Source organism: Nerophis lumbriciformis, linkage group LG08 (assembly GCF_033978685.3).
Source record: "Nerophis lumbriciformis linkage group LG08, RoL_Nlum_v2.1, whole genome shotgun sequence".
NCBI lineage: Eukaryota > Metazoa > Chordata > Actinopteri > Syngnathiformes > Syngnathidae > Nerophis > Nerophis lumbriciformis.
The window spans coordinates 33,674,251-33,698,256 of record NC_084555.2 but is presented as its reverse complement, the minus strand read 5'-3'; the positions used below and the strand labels follow the sequence as shown (position 1 = coordinate 33,698,256).

Genomic DNA, 24,006 nt, shown 5'->3' with positions numbered 1-24,006 from the left:
TTCTCTCTCCTACTGTGCCCAATTTTGTAAATTTATAGGCATCTTCATAATGTAACCCATGTGGTGCGTTTGTACACTGCATCAACCACCAATTATCGCAAAATAGTATGTTCTTGATAGAGCTCTTTGACCTGGGTAGAGATGAGCCAAGTGTACCTAATAATGTGGCCTATACACTTCAAAAGGCGAACAGATCTGACTTGTGCAAATGGTCTCCAAGATGTCTGGAATTGAAACCCATCACGTAATTGTTGTAGAAAAAGCTATTGCTGGGATGTGGGAACGTCACGTCACTTTGAAACCGTGCATTCCTCATGACACATAAAAATACGAAAATGCAGCGGAGGGTTAGAGTTGAACATGTGAGTCACTCTATAAATGGAAATGATTGATTACAAAAGGAAAAAGAGACTACTTTTAGACAATAATAGAGGACGGAAAATGTGTATGGTACTTTTTATACAAGCTGTATACAGAGTACTGTAACAACCAGTGTGACGTTCGTGAACGAGTCGGGTCTTTTGAACGGCTCAAAGGTAAGCGAGCTGATCTTATCTTAATAAATTAGAATATTGTGCAAAAGTTCTTTGAGATTAAGGGTTTATTTATAACTAAGAGACTAATTAAAGGCTGAGGAGGTTTTTGCAGTTAGTTTTCTGATTAAAGCGTGAACAGTGGTTTACATGAACTATTTTGAAGTTCTCAAACTTGAGATACTACAGTTTTTACTTGCCATAAACTGTGATCATAAAAATTAGGAACAAATTATGAAATACATTCTTGAAATATTCCACTTTATGTTTAGTGATGACCAATTTGATGATAAATAGTAGTAGATGGTGGGTCCTACAGCCAAACCAGTTGAGAACCACTGCCCTGAAATTTAACCAAGTTAATTTCTAAAAGAATTGCCTTAAGGAGAATAAAATGTGAAATGTATCTTTTAGTGAGTGGGTTGGATTTGGAGGAACGTGTCCCACCTTCACAAGTTGGACAACACTGGTCAGGCTTCACTACAGGATGAGAGCAGCTGGGCGCAGGACAAGATATCAGCACACACATCTCTCTTCCAGAATGACAGTAACAGTCGCGGCAGCCATCGTGCCAGCTTTCCCCTTCCTCGTATCGGTGGCCGTTAGAAGAAAAGCAAAAGCTGGGAAATGGAACGGAGGCGGTGGTGCTGGGGCTATGGGCACTCACTGTGAAATAAATATATATATTATATATACTGCATATGTATACAAAAACATGCATTAGCCTAGCAAAGTGTGTGTATCTTTGCTTAAACATGTAGGCCAAATTGAATCAAACTGGGAACCACTGATAAATCAAAGATGTATGGCCTGGTGTATAGATGACCGCCATGTATGCTACTGGACATCTTCCAGTTGTTTCAGATACTGTATATTGTAAGAGTTGGAATCTTTGGGTACCACACGATTCGACTACGATTCAATTATACATGGACTACGGATCCATATTTAACCTATTCATACATGTGCAATAAGACTCCTCCTTTGGCTGATGACGTACGTGGTAATGTATTGCGTAATTTCAGGTCTGTGGAAGCACAGCGTAGATAAAAGACTAGATATATGTATACTGTCGCAGAAATCCTTCTTGTTTTAATTGTTGTGCCTTTAAAAGCATGGACTGCCACTTTGCCCCAGGTCACCATAAGGAAGGAAGCCAGATGTGTGTCGTATATCTACCATTCATATCTATGGCTCACTGTGTTGTCGCACTGTGTGGATATTTTTCGCTCTCCTAAATTGTTACCATGTTTAACTATAAGGTGAACTAAAAATACTTTCATTTTCTCAAAAATGTACACTGTGCCTAATGTACAGATTAATTCTGGTTGTGCTTACTGACCTTGAAGCAATTTTTTTTATATGACAGTCACACATAAGAGATACGTGTGACTGCAGGTTGACGCCCCCTGTTCAATAAATGACACCATCAAGTACTCGTAAGCAAGAAAGCCCTAAACTTTGATGTTTCATTGAGAATATAGAATATTACACACAGGGCTCAAAAATCTGTCAAAATGTTTTAGTACGACTTTGGTAAGCCCACGAAGCCACAGTGCTTGACGGATTGTTGGAGCATTACGGCTACCATAGCCAGATGTACTGCGCTTCAACATAAGGGTATTATTATGGTGTGTGTGTGTGTATAAGGACCGCAAAATGTCACCTATTAAAAGACGGTATCAACTGTTTTGTTTCGCAATGTACAAAACCAACTTTTCTCATCTATTAGGTACCAGCTCAGGTGTATTTGGTATCTGCATAAGTCTCCGAAATTTGCATAATGAGTCGATAACGGCAGTTAAGAATGTTAAAATAATATCAAAACAGTGGACATTTATCCATGAAAATATAGAGAGGATATACCATAGAAGTCCACTCTCCAAGGTAAATTTGGTTCATTATTACATTACTTCATAAAATGTGTGTAGTTGTTAGTTGTACATTCTATTGTATTGTTTTTTTATACAATATTTCTTATATAAAACTGTGTTTTTCTTTTAAAAGCATTGTGCTACTTTAGGGAGCAATTGACTTGATTTTATAATTCAAATCAAGTCAATTGCTTCCTAAAGGAGCACAATGCTTTTAAAAGAAAAACACATTATTATTAGTATTATTAGTGTTTAATTAGTATATTGATTTGAGATACAAGTGTTTTGAGTTAAGAGCTCTGTCACAGAACCAAATAAACTCATAAGTTAGAGTACTACTGTATTATCATTTATTTACCAAAAAGTATACATTGCGAGAATCGGTTTGAATTGAGAATCCTATAAGGATTCATCCTATGAATCAAAATAGAATTGAATAATGAGTTCTTGTAAGATTCACATCCTTAGTAGATTGTAGAATGTAGCAAATCCAGTCCCAATTAAACAGATTTTTGAGAGGATTAAAATAAAATGTTGACCCATGTTCTGCGCACAATAATATACAAACCGTTTCCATATGAGTTGGGAAATTGTGTTAGATGTAAATATAAACAGAATACAATGATCTGCAAATCATTTTCAACCCATATTCAGTTGAATATGCTACAAAGACAACATATTTGATGTTCAAACTGATAAACATTTTTTTTTTTTGCAAATAATCATTAACTTTAGAATTTGATGGCAGCAACACGTAACAAAGACGTTGGGAAAGGTGGCAATAAATACTGATAAAGTTGAGGAATGCTCATCAAACACTTATTTGGAACATCCCACAGGTGAACAGGCAAATTGGGAACAGGTGGGTGCCATGATTGGGTATAAAAGTAGATTCCATGAAATGCTCAGTCATTCACAAACAAGGATGGGGCGAGGGTCACCACTTTGTCAACAAATGCGTAAACAAATTGTTGAACAGTTTAAGAAAAACTTTTCTCAAACAGCTATTGCAAGGAATTTAAGGATTTCACCATCTACGGTCCGTAATATCAAAGGGTTCAGAGAATCTGGAGAAATCACTGCACGTAAGCAGCTAAGCCCGTGACCTTCGATCCCTCAGGCTGTACTGCATCAACAAGCGACATCAGTGTGTAAAGGATATCACCACATGGGCTCAGGAACACTTCAGAAACCCACTGTCAGTAACTACAGTTGGTCGCTACATCTGTAAGTGTAAGTTAAAACTCTCCTATGCAAGGCGAAAACCGTTTATCAACAACACCCAGAAACGCCGTCGGCTTCGCTGGGCCTGAGCTCATCTAAGATGGACTGATACAAAGAGGAAAAGTGTTCTGTGGTCTGACGAGTCCACATTTCAAATTGTTTTTGGAAACTGTGGACGTCGTGTCCTCCGGACCGTAGAGGAAAAGAACCATCCGGATTGTTATAGGCGCAAAGTTGAAAAGCCAGCATCTGTGATGGTATAGGGGTGTATTAGTGCCCAAGACATGGGTAAATTACACATCTGTGAAGGCGCCATTAATGCTGAAAGGTACATACAGATTTTGGAGCAACATATGTTAAATGATAAATGATAAATGGGTTGTACTTGTATAGCGCTTTTCTACCTTCAAGGTACTCAAAGCGCTTTGACACTACTTCCACATTTACCCATTCACACACACATTCACACACTGATGGAGGGAGCTGCCATGCAAGGCGCTAACCAGCACCCATCAGGAGCAAGGGTGAAGTGTCTTGCTCAGGACACAACGGACATGACGAGGTTGGTACTAGGTGGGGATTGAACCAGGGACCCTCGGGTTGCGCACGGCCACTCTGCCACTGCGCCACGCCGTCCCCGCCATCCAAGCAACGTTACCATGGACGCCCCTGCTTATTTCAGCAAGACAATGCCAAGCCACGTGTTACATCAACGTGGCTTCATAGTAAAAGAGTGCGGGTACTAGACTGGCCTGCCTGTAGTCCAGACCTGTCTCCCATTGAAAATGTGTGGCGCATTATGAAGCCTAAAATACCACAACGGAGACCCCCAGACTGTTGAACAACTTAAGCTGTACATCAAGCAAGAATGGGAAATAATTCCACCTGAGAAGCTTAAAAAATGTGTCTCCTCAGTTCCCAAACGTTTACTGAGTGTTGTTCAACGGAAAGGCCGTGTAACACTGTGGTGAACATGCCCTTTCCCAACTACTTTGGCACGTGTTGCAGCCATGAAAAAGTTTATTATTTGCAAAAAAAAAATAAAGTTTATGAGTTTGAACATCAAATATCTTGTCTTTGTAGTGCATTCAATTGAATATGAGTTGAAAAGGATTTGCAAATCATTGTATTCCGTTTATATTTACATCTAACACAATTTCCCAACTCATATGGAAACGGGGTTTGTATAATAACTATGGATAGGATACACTAATGCGAATAGGTTTGCCCTCATTTTGATCATCAAAGAAAAAATATCCAATGCTGTATCTCCCTTAAGACACTAGTGGGTAGATTTAACCCAGCACAGCCATTTAGGATCCACTAGGATCAGAAAAAAGGTCAAACAAATTGAAATATGAAAAGTATTTCTCAGTTCAAGCACCACTCTTCTCTTTCGTAATAACTCTTTCTATAAATATTTTCCCAACAGTGGATATTTTGACAAACCCCAGACTTATCCGGCTCTTTTAAAGTTAGGTAAACATGGGCTTGTTTGCAGTAAAAGTCTGTGAGTCTTTCTGTTTGTACAGAGAGCAGCAAGTAACCCCAGAGTATTTTGAGGCCTGAATATTTATACCACAGCTATATTGGAAAAACAAACTCTTACTGTAAAATAGAATATAAATCAGTCAACTTGGAGGTTGGAGGAATCTAATTAGACTTGCATCCACGTCTACTGGATAAAGCCAAATAGCAACTAAAAAACTCAAAAAGGCAAACATTTAAGTCTGCTCATAAGAGCAGCCAAAGGTCACAGGAAATCAAAAGTGCAGCTTTGGAGCAAAAACTTGACCAATGATTTTCTCCAGACCTCTGACATACTGACGTATGGTAATATCCAATAGAGTGTGTTTTCACACATAGATCAGCTATAGAGGCAGTTTATACCACTAAATAAATATAAACTCACGTTAGTTACACCCACCACAGGAATTTACAATATTTCAGGTGATTGCTGTGTGTGAAATATGCGCCTTGGGCAACAATAGGCTAGACTTAATATCTACCATTATCAAACTCTCCCACTGAGCCATTTGCCAATTTACTCTTTTATGACAACTAGCAGAGACAGCACACCACTGCCAAGCCTTACAATACTGACATCATGTTTTAAATACAGTTCAGCAGGCATATTTATAATGACATGCAACAATGGCTATGAATTGCTAGTCTTGGCCATACCTCATGCCTTTTATTGCCACACGATGAGAAGTTGTCAATGTTGTAGGCCTACATACATACAGTACATGGAAAAAGTAGCACGCTACCTGGTTCTCACTTAAACTAAAGAAAAACTCAACAATCATATTAAAAAATATGACAACTAGCATAACAAACATATCGTTTAAATCACATGCTGTATGATAATGCATGTGGTGTTCATCTCTACCTTAAAATAATGTTCCTTGCCTTATAAAGGGCAACCTATTTCTTAGTTCCAGCAAACAGAGCCTAAAGCAAGGCTCATAGAGGCATGTTTGAATGACTTTGGTGTGGCCTGCAACAATTTTTGACTTTCAAGGGGACCTATAATGATTTTAATCTACATTTAAAACACTTCCTTGTGGTCTTGATAATATGTATTGGATATGCTTTGGAGTAAATTTTGCTCCACTGTCACATTTATAAACTATTTTCTGCGTATGTCTGCAAGATGTTCATTTGTGGAGGCGCCCCAAGATTGCAAATGAAACCATGCCTCACCCTCTCCAAAAGTATTATAATTTATCTTTTGAAAATGTTCACTGTTTTAATGTATATCTTCAAGACTTGGGGACGGCGTGGCGAAGTTGGTAGAGTGGCCGTGCCAGCAATCGGAGGGTTGCTGGTTACTGGGGTTCAACCCCCACCTTCTACCATCCTAGTCACGTCCGTTGTGTCCTTGGGCAAGACACTTCACCCCTTGCTCCTGATGGCTGCTGGTTAGTGCCTTGCATGGCAGCTCCCGCCATCAGTGTGTGAATGGGTGAATGTGGAAATACTGGCAAAGCGCTTTGAGTACCATGAAGGTAGAAAAGCGCTATACAAGTATAACCCATTTATCATTTATCATTTAACGTCAGTGCTATTTTTTTTCCAGACAAGCTAAAATAAAAAATAAAAATCATAAATATATAGATTCATCCGGTCACAAAATTAGGCATACCTGCACACACTCTGATCGATACAGACCACAATAAAATAAAATAAAAGTGATTTTAGCATAATTGATGTCACTGCATGTCCATGCTATTGTGCACATGCAAAGATCAAATGAAAATAATACATTAAAACAAAAATATCACATGTACGTACATCATCATACAAAGCTTTTGCTCAATACTTTGATGCACTTTTAGCAGCAGTTACAGCCTCAAGTCTTTTTGAACACGATGCCACCACCTTGGCACACCTATCTTTGGGCAGTTTCACCCATTCCTCTTTGCAGCACCTCTCAAACTCCATCAGGTTAGATGGAAGTGTTGGTTTTCATCTAGGCTGTCTCTGTACATTGCTGCATTCATCTTAGTCTAGTCAGGGAGGTGGAAAAAAACCCGATGGTCACTCTGTCAGAGCTACAGCATTCCTCTGGAGAGAGGAGAACCTTCCAGAAGGACAACCATCTCTGCAGCAATCCACCAATCAGGCCTGTTTGGTGTAGTGGTCAGACGGAAGCCATTTTTTTGTAAAAAGTTTTACAAAATGCACCTGAAAGACTCTGACCATGAGAAACTAAATTCTCTGGTCCGATGAAACAAAGATTGAACTCTTTGGCATGAATGCATGAATGCCAGGCATCATGTTTGGAGGAGACCAGGCACCGCTCTTCACCAGGCCAAAACCATCCCTACAGTGAAGCATGGTGGTGGCAGCATCATGCTGTGGGGATGGTTTTCAGTGACATTGACTGGGAGACTACTCAGGATAGAAGGAAAGATGAATGCAGCAATGTACAGAGACATCCTGGGTAAAAACTAATGTTTCCCATCCAACATGATGGAGCTTGAGAGGTGCTGCAAAGAGGAATGGGCAAAACGGCCCAAAGATAGGTGTGCCAAGCTTGTGGCATCAAATTCAAGAAGAATTGAGGCTGTACCGTATTTCTTGGACTATACGGCGCACCTAAAATCCTATAATTTTCTCAAAAATCGACACTGCACTTTATAACCCGGTGTGCCGAATGTGCGTATTAATTCTGGTTGTGCTTACCAACTTCAAAGCAATTTTATTTGGTGCATGGTGTAATGATAAGTGTGACCAGTTGATGGCAGTCACACATTAGAGATATGTGTAAACTGCAGGTTGACTGACAATCCAGCCCAAAACGTTGACGTTTCATTGCGAATATAGAACATTACACACGGCACTCAAAAATCTGTCAAAATGTTTTTGTATGACTTTGGTAAGCTACAAAGTCGCACCACTTGATGGATTGTTGGAGCATTACTGCTACCGTAGTCTGACGTACTGTGCTTCAACATGCAGGTATTAATATGGTGTGTCTATAAGGACCCCAAAATAGCACCTAATAGGAGCCATTTCATCTGGCGTTTTGTTTCACAATATTATGCAAAACCAACATGTCCCGAAAATGTACTGCGTGCGCGTCCGATAGTAGTAGTCGATAAGCTTCTTCTTTTTCTCTATCTTTTTGTTGTGGGGCATTCATCCTCCGCTGTTGTTGCAATTTTTAGTGTAAAGTAGCATACAGTCCTGACTTATTTCTTTCAGTAGATTTGCTATGGAAGCCCAAACAACTACCGGTACAACAAGAAGATGCTGTCAGTGTGGAGCCACGTAAATAAGACCGGCCATAAAACAGCACATCCTGAAGGGTCGGTCAGAAAGCGGCGTGAAGATGGTCTGTAAAACAATCTATGCAACATTTTGACCAAATAACCACAATTACATGTTATGTAGACCACAAGAAAGTGTTTTAAAAGTAGAAAAAAAAAATCATGAAATGACCCGTTTCATGCGCCTTATTATCTGATACGCCTTCTATATGAAAATAGACTTGAATAGATCCTCTCATCGGCAGTGCGCCTTATAATCCGGTGCACTCAAATGTTCGAAAAATACGGTGCTTGATACCAAAGGTGCATCAATGAAGTATTGACAAAGGCTCTAAATACTTATGTACATTTGCAAAGAAAAAAAGAAAAAAAGAAAAAAAACTTTTTAGATTGCCTCATTTTGGTATTGTCTGTAGAATTGTAAGGACAAAAAATAATTTATTTCATTTTGGAATAAGGCTGTAACAAAATGTGGAAAAAGTGAAATGTGAATTTTTTCCGGATGCACTGTAGATGCCTGGAGGTTTAGTAAAATGCATGAACCCTGAGAATGTTCTTGTGTTTGTTTGACATTAACTGCATATGTTTTAAGATGTAAACCGTCACTAGTGCATACTCTAGTGTGTGCGGACACAGGGCAACAATAACCAAACCACCTCAGCCTTGACAAGGACAGTTTGTGTGATTTTTGGCAAGAGTGCATGAAGTGCATTGAGTGCTGAGTGTGAGGTACCTTTACACATGCAGATCGAGCAGCCCTTCTTGTTCTGCCTGTAGCCGTCACTGCAGTGCTTGTCACAGGTGAAGGGGGGACACTTGACACAGCGACACATTTCACAGCCGTGCTTGTTGCGACTGTGGAGCGACATACACGCACACACACACACACACACACACGTGTGAATGCCATGAAACATCAACATGAATACAAACTGTGTGTTGTGGCATAAAGTGAACACCAGATGCTGAGGTTTGGTATAATCCACATCTGGACCTGGTTTTGCTCTTCTCTGCCTTTGAAGGAGGCCAAATAAAAAGGCTAACATGTCAAATCCCTGCGGTTGGCACACCATTTGAACCAAAGAAGCATTTTATATCCAATTCAGATGCTTTTTAATTCAACCTGTTGCATATCATTATTGCTCCCAAGGTCTGGTAGACCCAGAAGAGCAATGGAGTAAAAAAGGCTGACTGGTTGAATTGAAGTGGATTTTAAAAACCCAAAAAGTCTGAATCCAGTCCTCAGTGCACTTTAAAGGGATTAGATGTAATCGATGTAATGAGATCATCCAGATCCAGATGTAATCATGAGCAGCTAGTTGTTAAAGTAGAGATACAATGCATCCACTCCTCCTCCCACAGGTAACCACTCCTGTCTTATAGTTGGAAGCCTCCAGGTGTGTGATAATCACTGAGCAGTGACCTCGTTGTGTCTGAGAGACACGCTATACATCCTCATTGGTCTGAAAGGCATACATAAAATGCCCGTTGACATTTATAGCGTTAGAAGGAATGAATGAGAACCTTATAAACAAGCAGTGGATAAACACACCAGATCTTACTGGTCAGGTCATCATTTATGCGTCACATTAAAATTATCGATAAATTGATAAATGCTAACATGAAAAAAAGAGACTTTCCCCATTAAAAAACAACATACCCCAATCTAAACGTTTATTAACACATTGCTGTCTGGGCAACTAAGCTCTTCAATTGTGCACACTGAACCTACAACCTGTGCTCTCTTACAACAGAGTGATCGTTCTATTTTCAGAGGAACACAAGACAGAGGTGTTTTGGACGCGTTCAAGCACCACTGAACAGAGTAGGACGCCACAACACCCGCCACAAATAAGACCTAATAATATTAATACATGTTATTTGTTACATACTTTTCATTTAAATAAATCATAAAGTGCTACAGTAAAATCCAACATTCAAAACAATAAAAGATTAGCCATTTAAACAGATAACATACTAAGACGATAACACAATCAGTGAAGCAGAAGAAACGCAAAACAGTTGGTGTTATTTACTTTAGTTACGGTACTACAAAAAATTACTTGGTCAAAAGACTTTAGTGTGTGTATGAGTACTTTCTGAGCACCTTTAACAATACCGCCATAATAATGATTACCTTGATCATTTTGGTCACGATAACAAAGGTATGATATTTTCATATTGTTACATCCCTAATTGAGAGTCTCAGCAGAAATGTTATGTTTGCATAATGACAATAAAGACTCACATCTTACCAATATGTGATGCAGCATTAAGCATGGGACTCTCTTAGCAAGATGGACATGCCTACAGAGCATGTTTACATGGACAGTTTAGACTACTTCCATCTTAGTGCAATCAAATAATGTCTGTCATGTGATGAATGGTGTGTGTGTGTGTGTGTGTGTGTGTGTGTGTGTGTAAGTGTAATTAGGTGTGTATTAGTAAGGTTATTAAAACTACTGTATTTTAAAAAGTCAACAACGCATAAACAGTAATACAACATTTTCACATTTCCACTCTTGTACACTTTGTATTGAGATGTGTTGGATCAACTTCGGGAAAATCCAATTTGACACAATTTCACTTTGATCAGGTGTTGACATGCATCTTGAAAGCACAGTATTGGGGTAACACCATATTAATAACCTGATTGTAGGGCTGGGCGATATATCGATATACGCGATACATCGCGGGTTTGTCTCTGTGCGATATAGAAAATTACTATATCGTGATATTCGAGTATACGTTCTCACACAGTTGCTTTTAGCTGCTGGCATTACACGACAGGCTCTTCCCTCTCCTTCTTGTGTCTCCTTCTCACAGACAGCAAGCGCACCTTCTACATACGTCACATACGTATACGCCCTCGCGGAGCAGAGAGGTAGCGGCATGGGAAACGTTAGCTGTGGCGCGAGTGGTAATACGAGAGAAAGAAGGTGCGAATCTGGTAACAAATGAAGGAAGAATTCATTCCCAAGAAAAAGAGCAGGGGGTCCATCGTCTGGCGGGGGTTTGGCTTCAAGTGGGAATATGTCAAACAGACAACCGTAATTTGTCAATTGTGGGGTAAAAGCGTTTCTACAAAAGTAGCATTACTGCTAATATGTAGCATCATTTGAAAAGTCACCTGTTAGAGAATGAAGAGTGCTTACTCCGCATGTCAACATCTCCATTCGGTGCCACACGCCCACACCATCAAAATGCTGAGGCAAATATTTCCAGATCAACACCGTATGAAAAAAAGAGTCGACAACAAAAGGAGATAATGTCCGCAGGAACCTACCACATAGCGAAGGACGAACACTATTTGATTTCCTATTATGCAGCTCATTTTTATTTGACACTTATTGAAATATCTTGTGTGACATCATGTTTTTAAACTATTGTAGTGGCGTTCTGTACAAAAAGTGCACTTTAATTTAGTATTGTTTTAATAAGTCATCTTAGTGACATCATGCACAAAAGTGCACAAATAGCTTGTTTTAAAATGTCTCTGACAATCTTGCACTTTCTGTTTTGGAAATTACATGAATTTGTGCCACTGCTTAATAACAGTTTAATAAATACAGTTTTGGTAAATTGACTTAGTTGTGATTTCCTTCTCTGCCTGAAAGTTTAAAATGAGCATATATCAATACAGTATGAACAAGAATGTTTTAATGTAGACACATAGAATCATCATACTGGTGTGATTATACGTATCAAGTGTTAATTCAAGGCTAAGGTAAAATATCGAGATATATATTGTGTATCGCGATATGGCCTAAAAATATCGAAATATTAAAAAAAGGCCATATCGCCCAGCCCTACCTGATTGTATGTGATCGTACTGATACAACAGGTTGATATTCTTTCATTCATTTACTGCCACCGATTAGCTTTCTTTTACAAATGGCTTTGTGCGAGCGGTGGGTACACCATGGACTGGTCCCTCATTTTAAAGGAAATTTCCTTTATTTTATTTTTTATGTTTTTATTTTTTTTAAATGGCACGTACAGACAAATAAGCATTCGCACTAACATTCACACCCGACGAAAACCAATGCAAACATGCAAGCTCCACAAAGAGGTCTGAGCCACGTTCAAATCAATAGCTGTCAGGTTGACGTGCACACCTCGTTTCCACCATGCTGCCCATTATCATGAAAATGACACAAAAAGTACCATGAAAATGTACCTTTTTCATTTGCATCCCAGCATAACTGTATCCCAGTGTACAAAACAAGGTACAAATAGGCTTGATTGGAGACTCGCTCCAGTGGCGTACAACCTCACGGTCTATATGATTTCTCCAGAAGACTGTAAGATGTTATAGAAGCAACAACTTCAGCAGTGACAACTACATATTTCCATTTTCCTGTTTTGTTCACAAAGTGTAGTAAAAAGCATGGCGACTGAAGATTATGTACGAGTAAGGATAAACCAAAACAGCTGCATAAAGGCCAACATGGGAGCTACAGTAACTGCTGCTGTTATTTCAGCTCATCCCATCACCACTCCTCTCTGTTTCATCCCGTGCAGATATGCATCAGGCTCATCTTGAGCCACCGGGCCTCTGTCCGCAAGTCTGAGATACCAGCAGAATCCCAACGTGTATACATTTCATAAAAGACCGCTTTTATCCTGGTGTGTTTTTGATTGTTGTGTAGAAATAGGTAGTCAATTTAGAAAATGAGAATATCGTCATGGGGCTGAGACAGCTTCCAGATGTTTGATCGAGTTAGAGGCCAAGCTGACACACACACACACACACACACACACACACACACACACACACACACACACACACACACACACACACACACACAACTGATCCAAGGCCATATTTCCCGTACTATTGTATTGTGTTAGTTACTCAATATTAAGGTAATGATACATCAATATGTTTGTGTTTGACATGGAATACAGCTAGTTGGCAAGCAAATACTGTAGTAATTTAAGGCAAAACATAACCAGTGTGTATCAATATAAAATGTGGATTGTTGAGCTGGTTAGCATACTTAACATTATTGGTAACTGCAGGTAAGTCTAAAAATGTGATGTCAGATCATTGAAACGTTAGAATAAAAAAGATGCCACATGATTGGAGGTGTAGTTGGTGTTGGAAGGATAGAGGGTAGATTTCCATAATACTTACATATATCCATAGGGGCAGGTCTTGGTGCAGGTCAAAGGTCGGCACCTGGGCACGGGAATGCTGCACTCGCACACCTCACAGCCAAAGTCATCCCTCACGTATCCCATTGAGCATTGCAGGGAGCAGTATTTTTCCAGGTCAGGGCAGGAGTCATCTGAAAGATGAGGAGAGATCAGCTGATCGCGATGAGCCTGGACCATCCATCAGCGGCACAGGCAGGAATCGTTAAGGGACTGCTCGCAGGCAACATTCTTGGGACAGAGACCATCACCATGGACACAGAGGCGCTATGATGAATATAAACATGTATACACTGCTGTCGAATGCATCTTCAAGCCACGTTTTGGCTGATTGTGAAAACAAGCTTTTGGAAAGGCGCAGTTATAGATACGAATGAACCCCTCCACGCTACAGAGTTTCCCCTTAATGTAACTAATGGTGTCGCACCACCACAATAAAATCATAGCCCCCACACCATAAGGATGAGGGTTTTTTTTAACGTGAAAACAAATGAAAGTCATATCATGTATTGTAGCCCCCAGAAGAAGTCACACAAAGCCAGACGCTATTTTTAACTTTTATTGCCAATCTTATGCTAACAACCGGCCCAATTCCAACAGGTTTTAACTCCCGTGCAGACACTTTCGTCTCCGTGCTTCCCCGGACACACAGCTACACTTCCTCATTCTCTGCCAATCCGCTTTCAGGCACAGACAGTGCATTTGTGATCATAGAAAACATTTACATCAAATCAAAACCACAGCAGGTCATTAGAGTATGAATGGATATATAAACTCTATTATTAGCACACTATTGACTAGTGATGCACCAAAATTCAGCAATCAAAAAAATACTTTGATCATCATAACCAGATGTTGTGATGATGTACACAAGACACAGGCGATTGTCTTTCAACCTGGTTTAATCTCTGGGTAGCGTGAAGGGGGCGGCTCACACCAGCCACTCCATGACAACTTATGCCATAAAAAAAGCAAACTTACTGTTCAGACATTGGCAGAGAAGACATCCATTGGTGTCTTGATAGAATCCATAAGGACAATCCTTCTCAGAAAGACTGCAGTTTTCCAGAGGAGGACAGAGCATGGGGCTGACTGTTTCATAGGAAGGCTCTGGAGAAAAACATTGGGATGTCATTTTGGCTGGACGATGACTAAAAACACATTTGAAAGACAAACAATCATCATGTTGTGCTGCTGCTGCAAACCCTCTTTTATGCAATAATGTATGTTTTAAATGGCAGTTGTAATCACTACTTATTCACACTGCTCTTATTTTGGAGTAAATAGTAATTGCAGATAAAAATAGAGCTATTAAGAGAAGCACAATGTTCAAGGGTTATACAGTGTCCCAAAGTCCTGTCAAACATCTGTTCAAGAGGGAGGAATGACGCAATGAGCTTTAACTAATTGGGCTTTGTACCGAGGATGTCGTTGTGGCTTGTGCCACAACGACAGATTTATAGCCCTAAATCACAAGTGAGACACTTGTGATTTAGGGCTATATAAATAAACATTGATTGATTGATAATCATAATCACACACACACACACACACACACACACACACACACACACACACACACACACACACACACACACACACACACACACACACACACACACACACACACACACACACACACACACACACACACACACACACACACACACACACACACACACACACACACACACACACACACACACACACACACACACACACACACACACACACACACAAAAAGAGGATCCACTTCAATTATGCAGCCTCCTGTTTTTAAAGTGCTCAACTGTGTGCCTCACACACACAGGTGGGTTTCATTTTGGTGGGTAAGAGTAATAAAAGGTACAAAAAGAACCAAGCAGCTTGAAAAATGCTCCATGGCCTCCCCTTTAATGAGCCCATGTCGACATGGCCTCTGTAGCAAAGCTGCGGGGTCACAGGAGCCTCTGACACATGCTCAGCTCATAAAGATCTAAGCCATATTCATGCAGGACGTGATCATTACAAAAACATAGTTCCGCAGGATTCGTCGTACCTTCGCAGAAGGGGCAACACTCTCCGGGTATCTTGACAGGATTCTGGCAGCTTTGTTTGCAGGCCATGGCGGTGCAGTGTGGCTCACCATCCACACATTGGCAGAAGGTGCAGTCGTCCTCTTTCCACTGCTCCTCGTGGGCACGCAGCTTGTTGTTCACCCAACAGCTGGCCTTTGTGCTGTCCACTGACAGTAACTCCACATCTGGGAGGAAGCAGGGAAGTCGAGAATAAAAAACTCATTCAGATTTATGTGGTAGTTTGGTTTGGCGACCTTGGCGAGATTTAAAACCGATGTGTCAGCCCAATGTATGTTCTATGTCCCTCTTGTGTGTAGGTTAATGGGAACAGAGGATATGATACTCCAAGGGGGAGCTAATAAGACAAGGAAACTGGCCAGACTACCAAGAGATATGAAGAGGTTGTTGCTGTATTTGAATGACTTAGGTTCCTGACTTATGTAATGAGGGCTTGGAATGTGTCCGTTTCATCATGAGTTCCCCTTTCGACATGGTCATAAATGCTCCTCCGTGTTGAAGCCTTACACACTTATCCGTGTGGGTCTCTGCTGGGACCGTGCAGGTCAACGTTTGATGCCATAATTTGACTAAAAAGCACAGATAAGTTAATATGTGCTGTCAAAAGTATGTTGGAAACTATGGGACACTTTAAGAGTCTATCTTAAAAACCTCTCTGCTGTAAGTGGTTTGAAGAATATGTTGCTTTTGTTATGCTATTATTGGCACCACAAAGAAGTTAAAACCTTGGACATTTCAGAAAACTACGGTAGTGTAACAGTTTGAATATTTTTTGACTAGCCATGTCTCAGAGTGTTGGTGCAAGGTTGACATAGGAGGGCGCCGGTGATGTGATGGGAGTTACATAAACAGACTTAGCCTGCTCGCTCCAAAAGAGTACAAGTTCCTTCGTTTTTGTCTTTCAAAAGAGTTCTTTAAACATCCTACACTTCGGATGCTACACTAGCAATGGGTCATTCCTGAAATATTTGGCTCTTGAAACCAGTGTTCTCTGTCAAACCGTGCATCCCTAGTGCTACTGAGCATCCGCATAACCATAAAACCGGTTTTAAATGTTCGTTCCTTTTGAAGAAATCTTTCACGCGAGTATAATCTTTAGACTAAATAAGGCTAAATTAGTGTATTAGTGATTATTAGCTTATAAATTTAAGCAGTTTATTTCAACAAGTATATTTTGGTTTTGGGCTAGACGAGGAAAGGTTGGTGTGTCATTTCCTTTAATGTCAATAAACTTACAATGTTATGCAGAGGTATAGTTGTAATTTAGTAGACAAATTATACTAGTTATAGTCCCGGTGGAGAGTGGGCGCGAAATATTTTCTTCTTCCTTAACAGAAAATAATTGAGGAGCACTGGGCTATGCTACTATAAAGCTGCAATATATTCCAAACTAATGTAATTAAAGATAGCTCATCACAACAAGCAAAATTAATTTGCCGATATATGCTGCCTCGACTGAAAAACCGCCCTTTGAAATGAACGAGTGAACTTTTTTTTACCTTGTCTATTTTTCCAGTTAAAAAGTGGCATATTTTTTTCTACATGTAAAACACTTTCTTGTGGTCTACATAACATGTAATGATGATGTTTGGTCATAGATTTTGTTTTACAGACCATCTTCAAGCTGCTTTCTGACCATCTCTTCAGAATGCGCCTTTTTGTGGGCGGTCTAATTTACATGCCAAAGCCATCCTCCAGGCCATGTTGTAGTTTTTCGCGCTTCATATCAAGTCTACAGATATAAGTTAGAACTATACTCTACTTTTTAAGAAATGGCAATGGTGTTGGATTTTAGCATGCATGTGAATGTACAAGCCAGTCTGCCCCACAGTAAGAGGATAGAGCAAAATAAGGAACTTATGGACTATAACTGAATAAAAATGGCGGACTTGCGCAAAGCTCTTCAGGTAAACCGCTACCATATATGGAGATATCTGCTGACATAACTAAGGCAAAATACGTCATTAAAGTCTCCAATTCCAAACGGCTTGTTTAGAAAAAGGCAAAAGTATTGTCATTAACTCCGCCATTACTCCATGGTTTGATTCAAAATTTTGAGGGTTATGGGGATCCCAAACACACAACAACAGGTAGTAACAGGTAAGAAAAGTTGGTTTAGCATATTATGACCCTTTCAAGCTAAGTTAATGCTAAAAATGTGTGATGCTGTATGTTTGAACTCTGAGTAAAAAGGAAAGGGAGGGGTTACACACGGCACGGTCATGAGTGAAAGAACACTACAGAATCAGAGGCTACATGTGGATAGGTGAGCAAAATGAACAGCAGTAAACAAAAGTTGAGGTAATTTGTGTTCCTGAATGCCAATATTTGCCAAAGACAAGCGAAATCTGTTAACCTGGAAGGTTTTTTTCCCTTTTAGTTTTGTACGTTTTGATTTGTATTTTATAATGCAACGTTTTGTGGTTGTCAGAAATTTGCAAATACAATCAGATTTTATCTTTTTGTTCAATTGAGATGTCCCCCCCATGTTGACCATATTAATAAAGCAAATCATAATTATATTATAATATAATTATATTTTTACATTAGAAATTAATTTTAAAAGTATTTGGCTAATCAAACAGTTTAATCAACAACACTATCTGTATCATTGTATATGAAGACACGTTCAAAGAACAATCTCCCTTATAAGAGCCAAGATTCCAATCTTTACAAAACACTTGAATACTTCTATTTTTTTTACCCAACTTTTTTCTTCAATTCATATGAATGGTTTTGCAATTATAACTAATTATAACGGCTATCTACGCCTCTCTGTTTGGCAGCTCTGTCCCACATGTACAGCACCATGTCGGTGACCTACTACTGCTGCAGTAGCTAAATGAGGTGTGAAGAAATGTTAGGTCCATAAAACCAAAAACATTGAGCTGGATATTACATCATTTTGCTGCTGCTGCTACAAAAACTACGGTCCATGCACTCTTCCACTTAAGCCACGCTGGCAGAGGCCTTTGCTGGCCTCCACTGACAGTCTCCTGGCAGACAGTAATGTGGTTGCCATATGTGCAACAATTTCAAAGTGCACATTGGAGAATAGAGATTTGAGCCCACGTGGATTAGCAGACTGACCAAGTAGATATGAATCCTTGCCTGACCCTAGAATATCTCTCGTGTGGCAGGTGTGTCATATAAAGGGTTTTAAGAAGAAAAAAAAGGAGAAAGGAAAAAGAAGAATATACACCAGAAGCAGTTACATAAGCAGACTCAAATTCAAAGCAGTCAGAAACCAGGGTCACATATTCATCATTAGACTTAAAGGGGTCGTATTATGTTTTTTAATCTACTGTACATCTACTGTAAAACACTTCATTGTAATCTACATACCATGTAATGTCCAAATTTTGCATACATTTAGTTTTACAGACCATCTTCAAGCCACTTTCTGACTGTCTATTGAAAATGATCCATCTTCTTGGTACAGTATTGGTATTGTTGGAGAAAATGGCAAAAGCCGTCCTCAACGCATCACCCCCCTGCAACTGTGTCTCAGCCTCGGCAGACATTATTGTAGTTTTTAGCATCACACTTCAGTACCGAGTCTACCAAAATTTTTTAAATTACAACTATACGCTACTTTTTATTAGAAATGGCAAGCACAGATGATGTTATCAATTAATTGAACATGTACAAGCCAGTCTGGCCAACAGTGAGAGGATAGAGAATAAGAAAGAACTTCAGAACCAAGGAGATAAAGCCATCTCAAAGGTTTGCTTATTATTTCTTTCATCGCCCTTCTGTCCATAAAGCTTAAGTATCTGTATGTCTGTCTCCTTATTTGAAGTGACTTTGTACATCCAGGCAAGAATCTTGCATTCTACGTAGCCTGTTTAGCTCATGTAGTTTGGGTAAGCTATACTACTGTACATGCAATGCTACATGCTAATGTACCATTAGAAATGATCATATCCATACGGTACTGTTACTGGAGTTACATATTCATTGTATCTACCCTTGTCATAAATTGTATCTATTGTTTCTGTGATTAAATGTACTTCTGGATAAATCCTTCTGTATACTGCCCCTGGGACTTAGGCGGTTTTCTTAACCATGCTGTGTGCTTTCATGTCCAGCTGCAAATCTCACTGGGCCCGTGTAAAATGCTCTAAGTAAGTTAACCAGTGACTTCTTAGAAAAAGCTGGAAGTGTGTGTAGTGACCACTGTTTGTTATTGCAACCAATGACAGAACATTTTTTGTCATCCGGTCACACCTTGTACAGAAATACTGTATTTGTGTTTGGACTGCAACACCACTCGTGAAAATAGAAATGGTGTGCTCGCACACAGGTCTTCCAGTAAACCTCTACAATGTATGGCAATATCTGCTAACGTCAAATATTGTGAAACGTCACAAGTTGGGGCAAATTCCAAACGCCTCTTCCTGAACAAGGCAAAGTTGTTTTATTAATGTTAATCCATTATTTCAAGTTTTCAGTACTTACTGGGACACACAAAACAGGTGCAAACAGGTAAGAAAAGTATGTTTTGCATATAATGACACCTTTAAGATTACTAGACTGAATTGTTTTTCAATTTTAAGATCAACATTGACCAACTCATTTCTACACCTTTCTTGCCAGGAGTGTTAATGTTACTTTAATCCTGTGTTTAATCACTTATTTTTTGTTATGGGGTCCTGGAGAAGGTTTGTCTTTGCTCATTCATCCTTTTTTTACTGCATACCCAGTAATTAGCCAGTTGCCAGTCAATCATAGGGCATATAGAGGCAAACAGCAATTCACACGCCCGTGTCATTTAGTCTCCAATAATCTAACGTGTAATTATAATGCATGTTTTTGGACAGTAGGAAGAAACCGGACTACCTGGAGTAAACCCGCACTAGCACAGGGAGAATACATGAACTCCACAAAGATGGGTCTGAGCTGGAATTGAAAACAGAAAAATTTGGCAACATGCCACTGTATTGTTCTATGTTGTCAAAATAAAAAAAACATTATTTCGAGACTAAACATACTTCAGTATTATATGTTTTATCCAGTGTGTGTGCTGATAGGAACGTACCTATGCAGACAGGGCAGCACTCGCCCTCAGGAATGTAGAAGTTCTCACAGTCAAGCTCGGCACACTCAGCCTTGGAACAGAAGGAGATTCCTCCCCGGCACTGACACAACCAGCAGGGGTTCATGCGATACACGTCCCCATCAGAAAACTCCGTCCCGTTGTGAACACACTTTGGGGAGACTAACGGTGGAAAAAAAGCAAGGAAATTTAATTAATTTAAAATGACCTCAACTGGTGAGTTGTCATCACTAGTGCTGTATACAATCTTTCATTGTCCTCTGTTGGCACTGAAGGAACACGGCTGGCTGAGGTTAACCATGTGAGAAGAGTGAGATGGTGTGTATGGGACAATGAATCCGGAATGAGAAGGAATTTCACAGTGATCTATTAAGCCTTGAAAAAGTGTTTGTGGTACAGAGCAAAAGAAAAAAAAGTGATTGTGAGGTTTTGGCTGAAAGTGGCCTCGTGCGCTGGCGGCAGGTGGAGTCAATCATTCCGGTCTTAGAAGCTCTATGCGATATAAAATTGGCTTTGGGACACCACCTTTGGGAAACTGAGTAAGATTTGTTTTTACGTACGGATCTCACGGACCCCAAAAGCCATAGTTCAAGATTCCACAGTGATGAGTGTTGAGGAAAAACAAGACCCACTCCAGCATGAGACATCAAATGCATTTGGGTGACTCATCAGTGCATGAACTGAACGGACCACACAGCAACAGATACACTCAGACTGCAGGGATGTGCTGTAATGCAAGACCACTCTCAAGTCACAATTTTGCACTCCTTTTGTTGGTAAATGTAATGCACAGATGCAAACAGATGTGAAGCCGGTAATTTAAAGCAGCAAATAGACTCCAAAATGTCTCCACTTGTGAGCCTCTGTTCCCAATGTCACCAGGACTGCACTTTGGTACAAAGCTGGTTCTCTTGTAAACTGGAGCTCATTGGGGATTTTTTAACTGAGCCCTCTTTAATCACTTTCTCACTCACATTTGCTGCGGTCTCGCTTCACGTGCTGCAAAACCATGCAGAGAAAACGCTTTGACTTCCGGAAATCAAAATGGCAAAGCCACAGGAAATCACATGAGGGGATGCTCAAGTGTGATTTATGTCTTGTTTGTTAATGCTAATCCCTGAAACAACGCAAAAGGGTCTTCAGTCCACCTATGCTTTGTGTTTAATCACAAGCTGTGTTAAAGTAGAGCTTGGCTTGATACACAATATACATGCATTTTTGCCATCAAAGTCACGTTCCAACCAAGTGTTTAATGTTGTCAACTTACAGTTTTAGACTGGGAAATCCTGATTAGGCTGACATTTCCACCACGGGGTGAAACATGGGTAATCATCTAATAAATCAAAAATTAAGAAGGTAAACCACCAACTGTGTTGTGTGAACGGCAACCACTCGTCCAACAAAATGGTGCTGAACGTGGGAGCATAAAAGGTTGGATATTTACAATGAAAACACAGAAAAATATGCATTGTACTGAACTGAACCGAAACAATATCCGTCACACTGTGTACAGGGTGATCAGGGTTAATATGTATAGTCACGCTTCAAAGCTGTAAGCAATGTTTTTAAATCAGTGCCAATCAGTTGTAAAGTACATTTTGTGACTACCATTAACCATGTTCTGCATAGTTGTAGGAAACTCACATGCAGTTCCTTGAGAGCAATTATCTTGGTGAGCTCACCCTGCTTGCTCAACAAAGACATAAATCTCAAGAAAACATGCATTTTCCTGCTCTACACCCATAGCCAAAGATGTGCCAAACATCAGTAACTTTCAGTAGTCTGCTCTTTTCCAATCACTCAAAGTCCTCCTTCAAGCCAACAATGAACAACTCTCAAAACAGGTGTAACATAGTGTCATTGCAGCACTCCAACCGGGACAAACCCACAGCCAAGTGGGACAAACTCCCAGCCAAGTGGGCAATGGAAACATGTGACTCCCTCCAAAGTGGATGTAATGTGACAATGACAGCATGTTGTGTTTGATTCTTAGAATCTGCAAAGCCTCGGTCTTCAGAGATTTCTCGTCAACACTGGAGGTCTCATTTCTGCATAAACATATCAACAATAGCTACGGTAGCTAAGGTTAAAAGGTCAGAGAGTTACAAACATTTCTTCATTGCTTGCAAATCTTAAATTATACTGACTGTAATCATTGGTGTGCTGAAAATTGGCAACGAGTTTGCCAGGCAGAAGAAAATCCTAAAAGCATCAAAAGACAATCTTTTTTCATTGTTTAATGTAATTAAAGAAATTTTTTTGGTCTCTGTGACACCAAGTTTCGCTGTGTGTCTATGGAACTTTGTGTCATTACACTCAGGCATGCATGCACTAACAGACAGTAAAGGCTGCACAAAAGGCATCAAGCCTAACGCCCAAAGAGCAGCCGACACTTGTTATCAAAACACTGATCCCTTGGCCCCCATGGCAACCATTCAGCCACCGCCAGCCTGCCGGACTCGATTACGCTCCGGGCTGGCAGAATGGAGCACATAAAAAGCATTCCCATCAATGAACTGTTGAACCTTTTCCCTCTGGACGTGTGACCAGACAGGAACCCTTTGACACTGCACTTCTGTTGAGCAAATTCATAGTATAAGCACTTTTTCTGGTCACTGGACTTGTTAAGTCCATTAATTCCAGGACACGGCACTCATTTATACATGTGGAAGGGCCAGAATGGGAATTTGTTCTGTTGGTAAAACAGTGAATATTTTTTGGGAGCACAGAGCAAACAGAACACTAGCACATGTCATTGACTCTCCTGGGGCTGGTAACATAAAGCAGGACTTCACTTCCATGACTGGATTTTCAATATTGTGATTCTGTGTTGCAAAAAAGCTTCACAAAGAGCAGAAAAATCTCTCAGGGAGATATCTGAGCCACTCATTTACTGGATGAACATTATAGAGAAAATGTCATAGTCTAAACAGGGAATTGCTTGAACCATTAATCTTTGTCAAATCTATTCAAGACTGATTACAGCACTTTCTTAAAAAACCTGACATAAGATTTGTGTTGTGCTTGAACTGTTTTGTTTTTTTTATTCACTCTCCAGATGCTCCTTGATCACATGCTCCCTCCTACTGAAGATTTCACAGCTTTCATCAAAAGGTTAACTCACACAAAGTATAAGCTTGCATACCATTGAAAGACACCCAAGAATCCTAAACAGTAATGGGAATGCAGACAAAGTTCTTGGCTCTCATTCCAGGCTTTTGCTAAGGCAGCTGATTCCATCCATCCATCTATCCATCCATCCATTTTCTACCGTATGTCCCTTATGCAGGGCCAAAACAGATA

The 24,006-nt window shown here is 40.0% G+C and overlaps 1 protein-coding gene across 1 annotated transcript in view; it reads right to left on the bottom strand.

Annotated features, from left to right (window-relative positions):
* crim1 (cysteine rich transmembrane BMP regulator 1 (chordin-like)) overlaps positions 1-24,006 on the bottom strand; it is a 72,127-nt gene that overhangs the window by 12,415 nt on the left and 35,706 nt on the right. Inside the window, exons 5-10 of the mRNA XM_061968719.2 lie at positions 20,686-20,865; positions 15,608-15,811; positions 14,551-14,679; positions 13,550-13,703; positions 9,143-9,264; positions 981-1,199 (exon numbers count right to left, since the gene is read on the bottom strand). Of these exons, the coding sequence (XP_061824703.2) occupies positions 981-1,199; positions 9,143-9,264; positions 13,550-13,703; positions 14,551-14,679; positions 15,608-15,811; positions 20,686-20,865 (1,008 nt within the window). The remainder of the gene's footprint in view (positions 1-980; positions 1,200-9,142; positions 9,265-13,549; positions 13,704-14,550; positions 14,680-15,607; positions 15,812-20,685; positions 20,866-24,006) is intronic.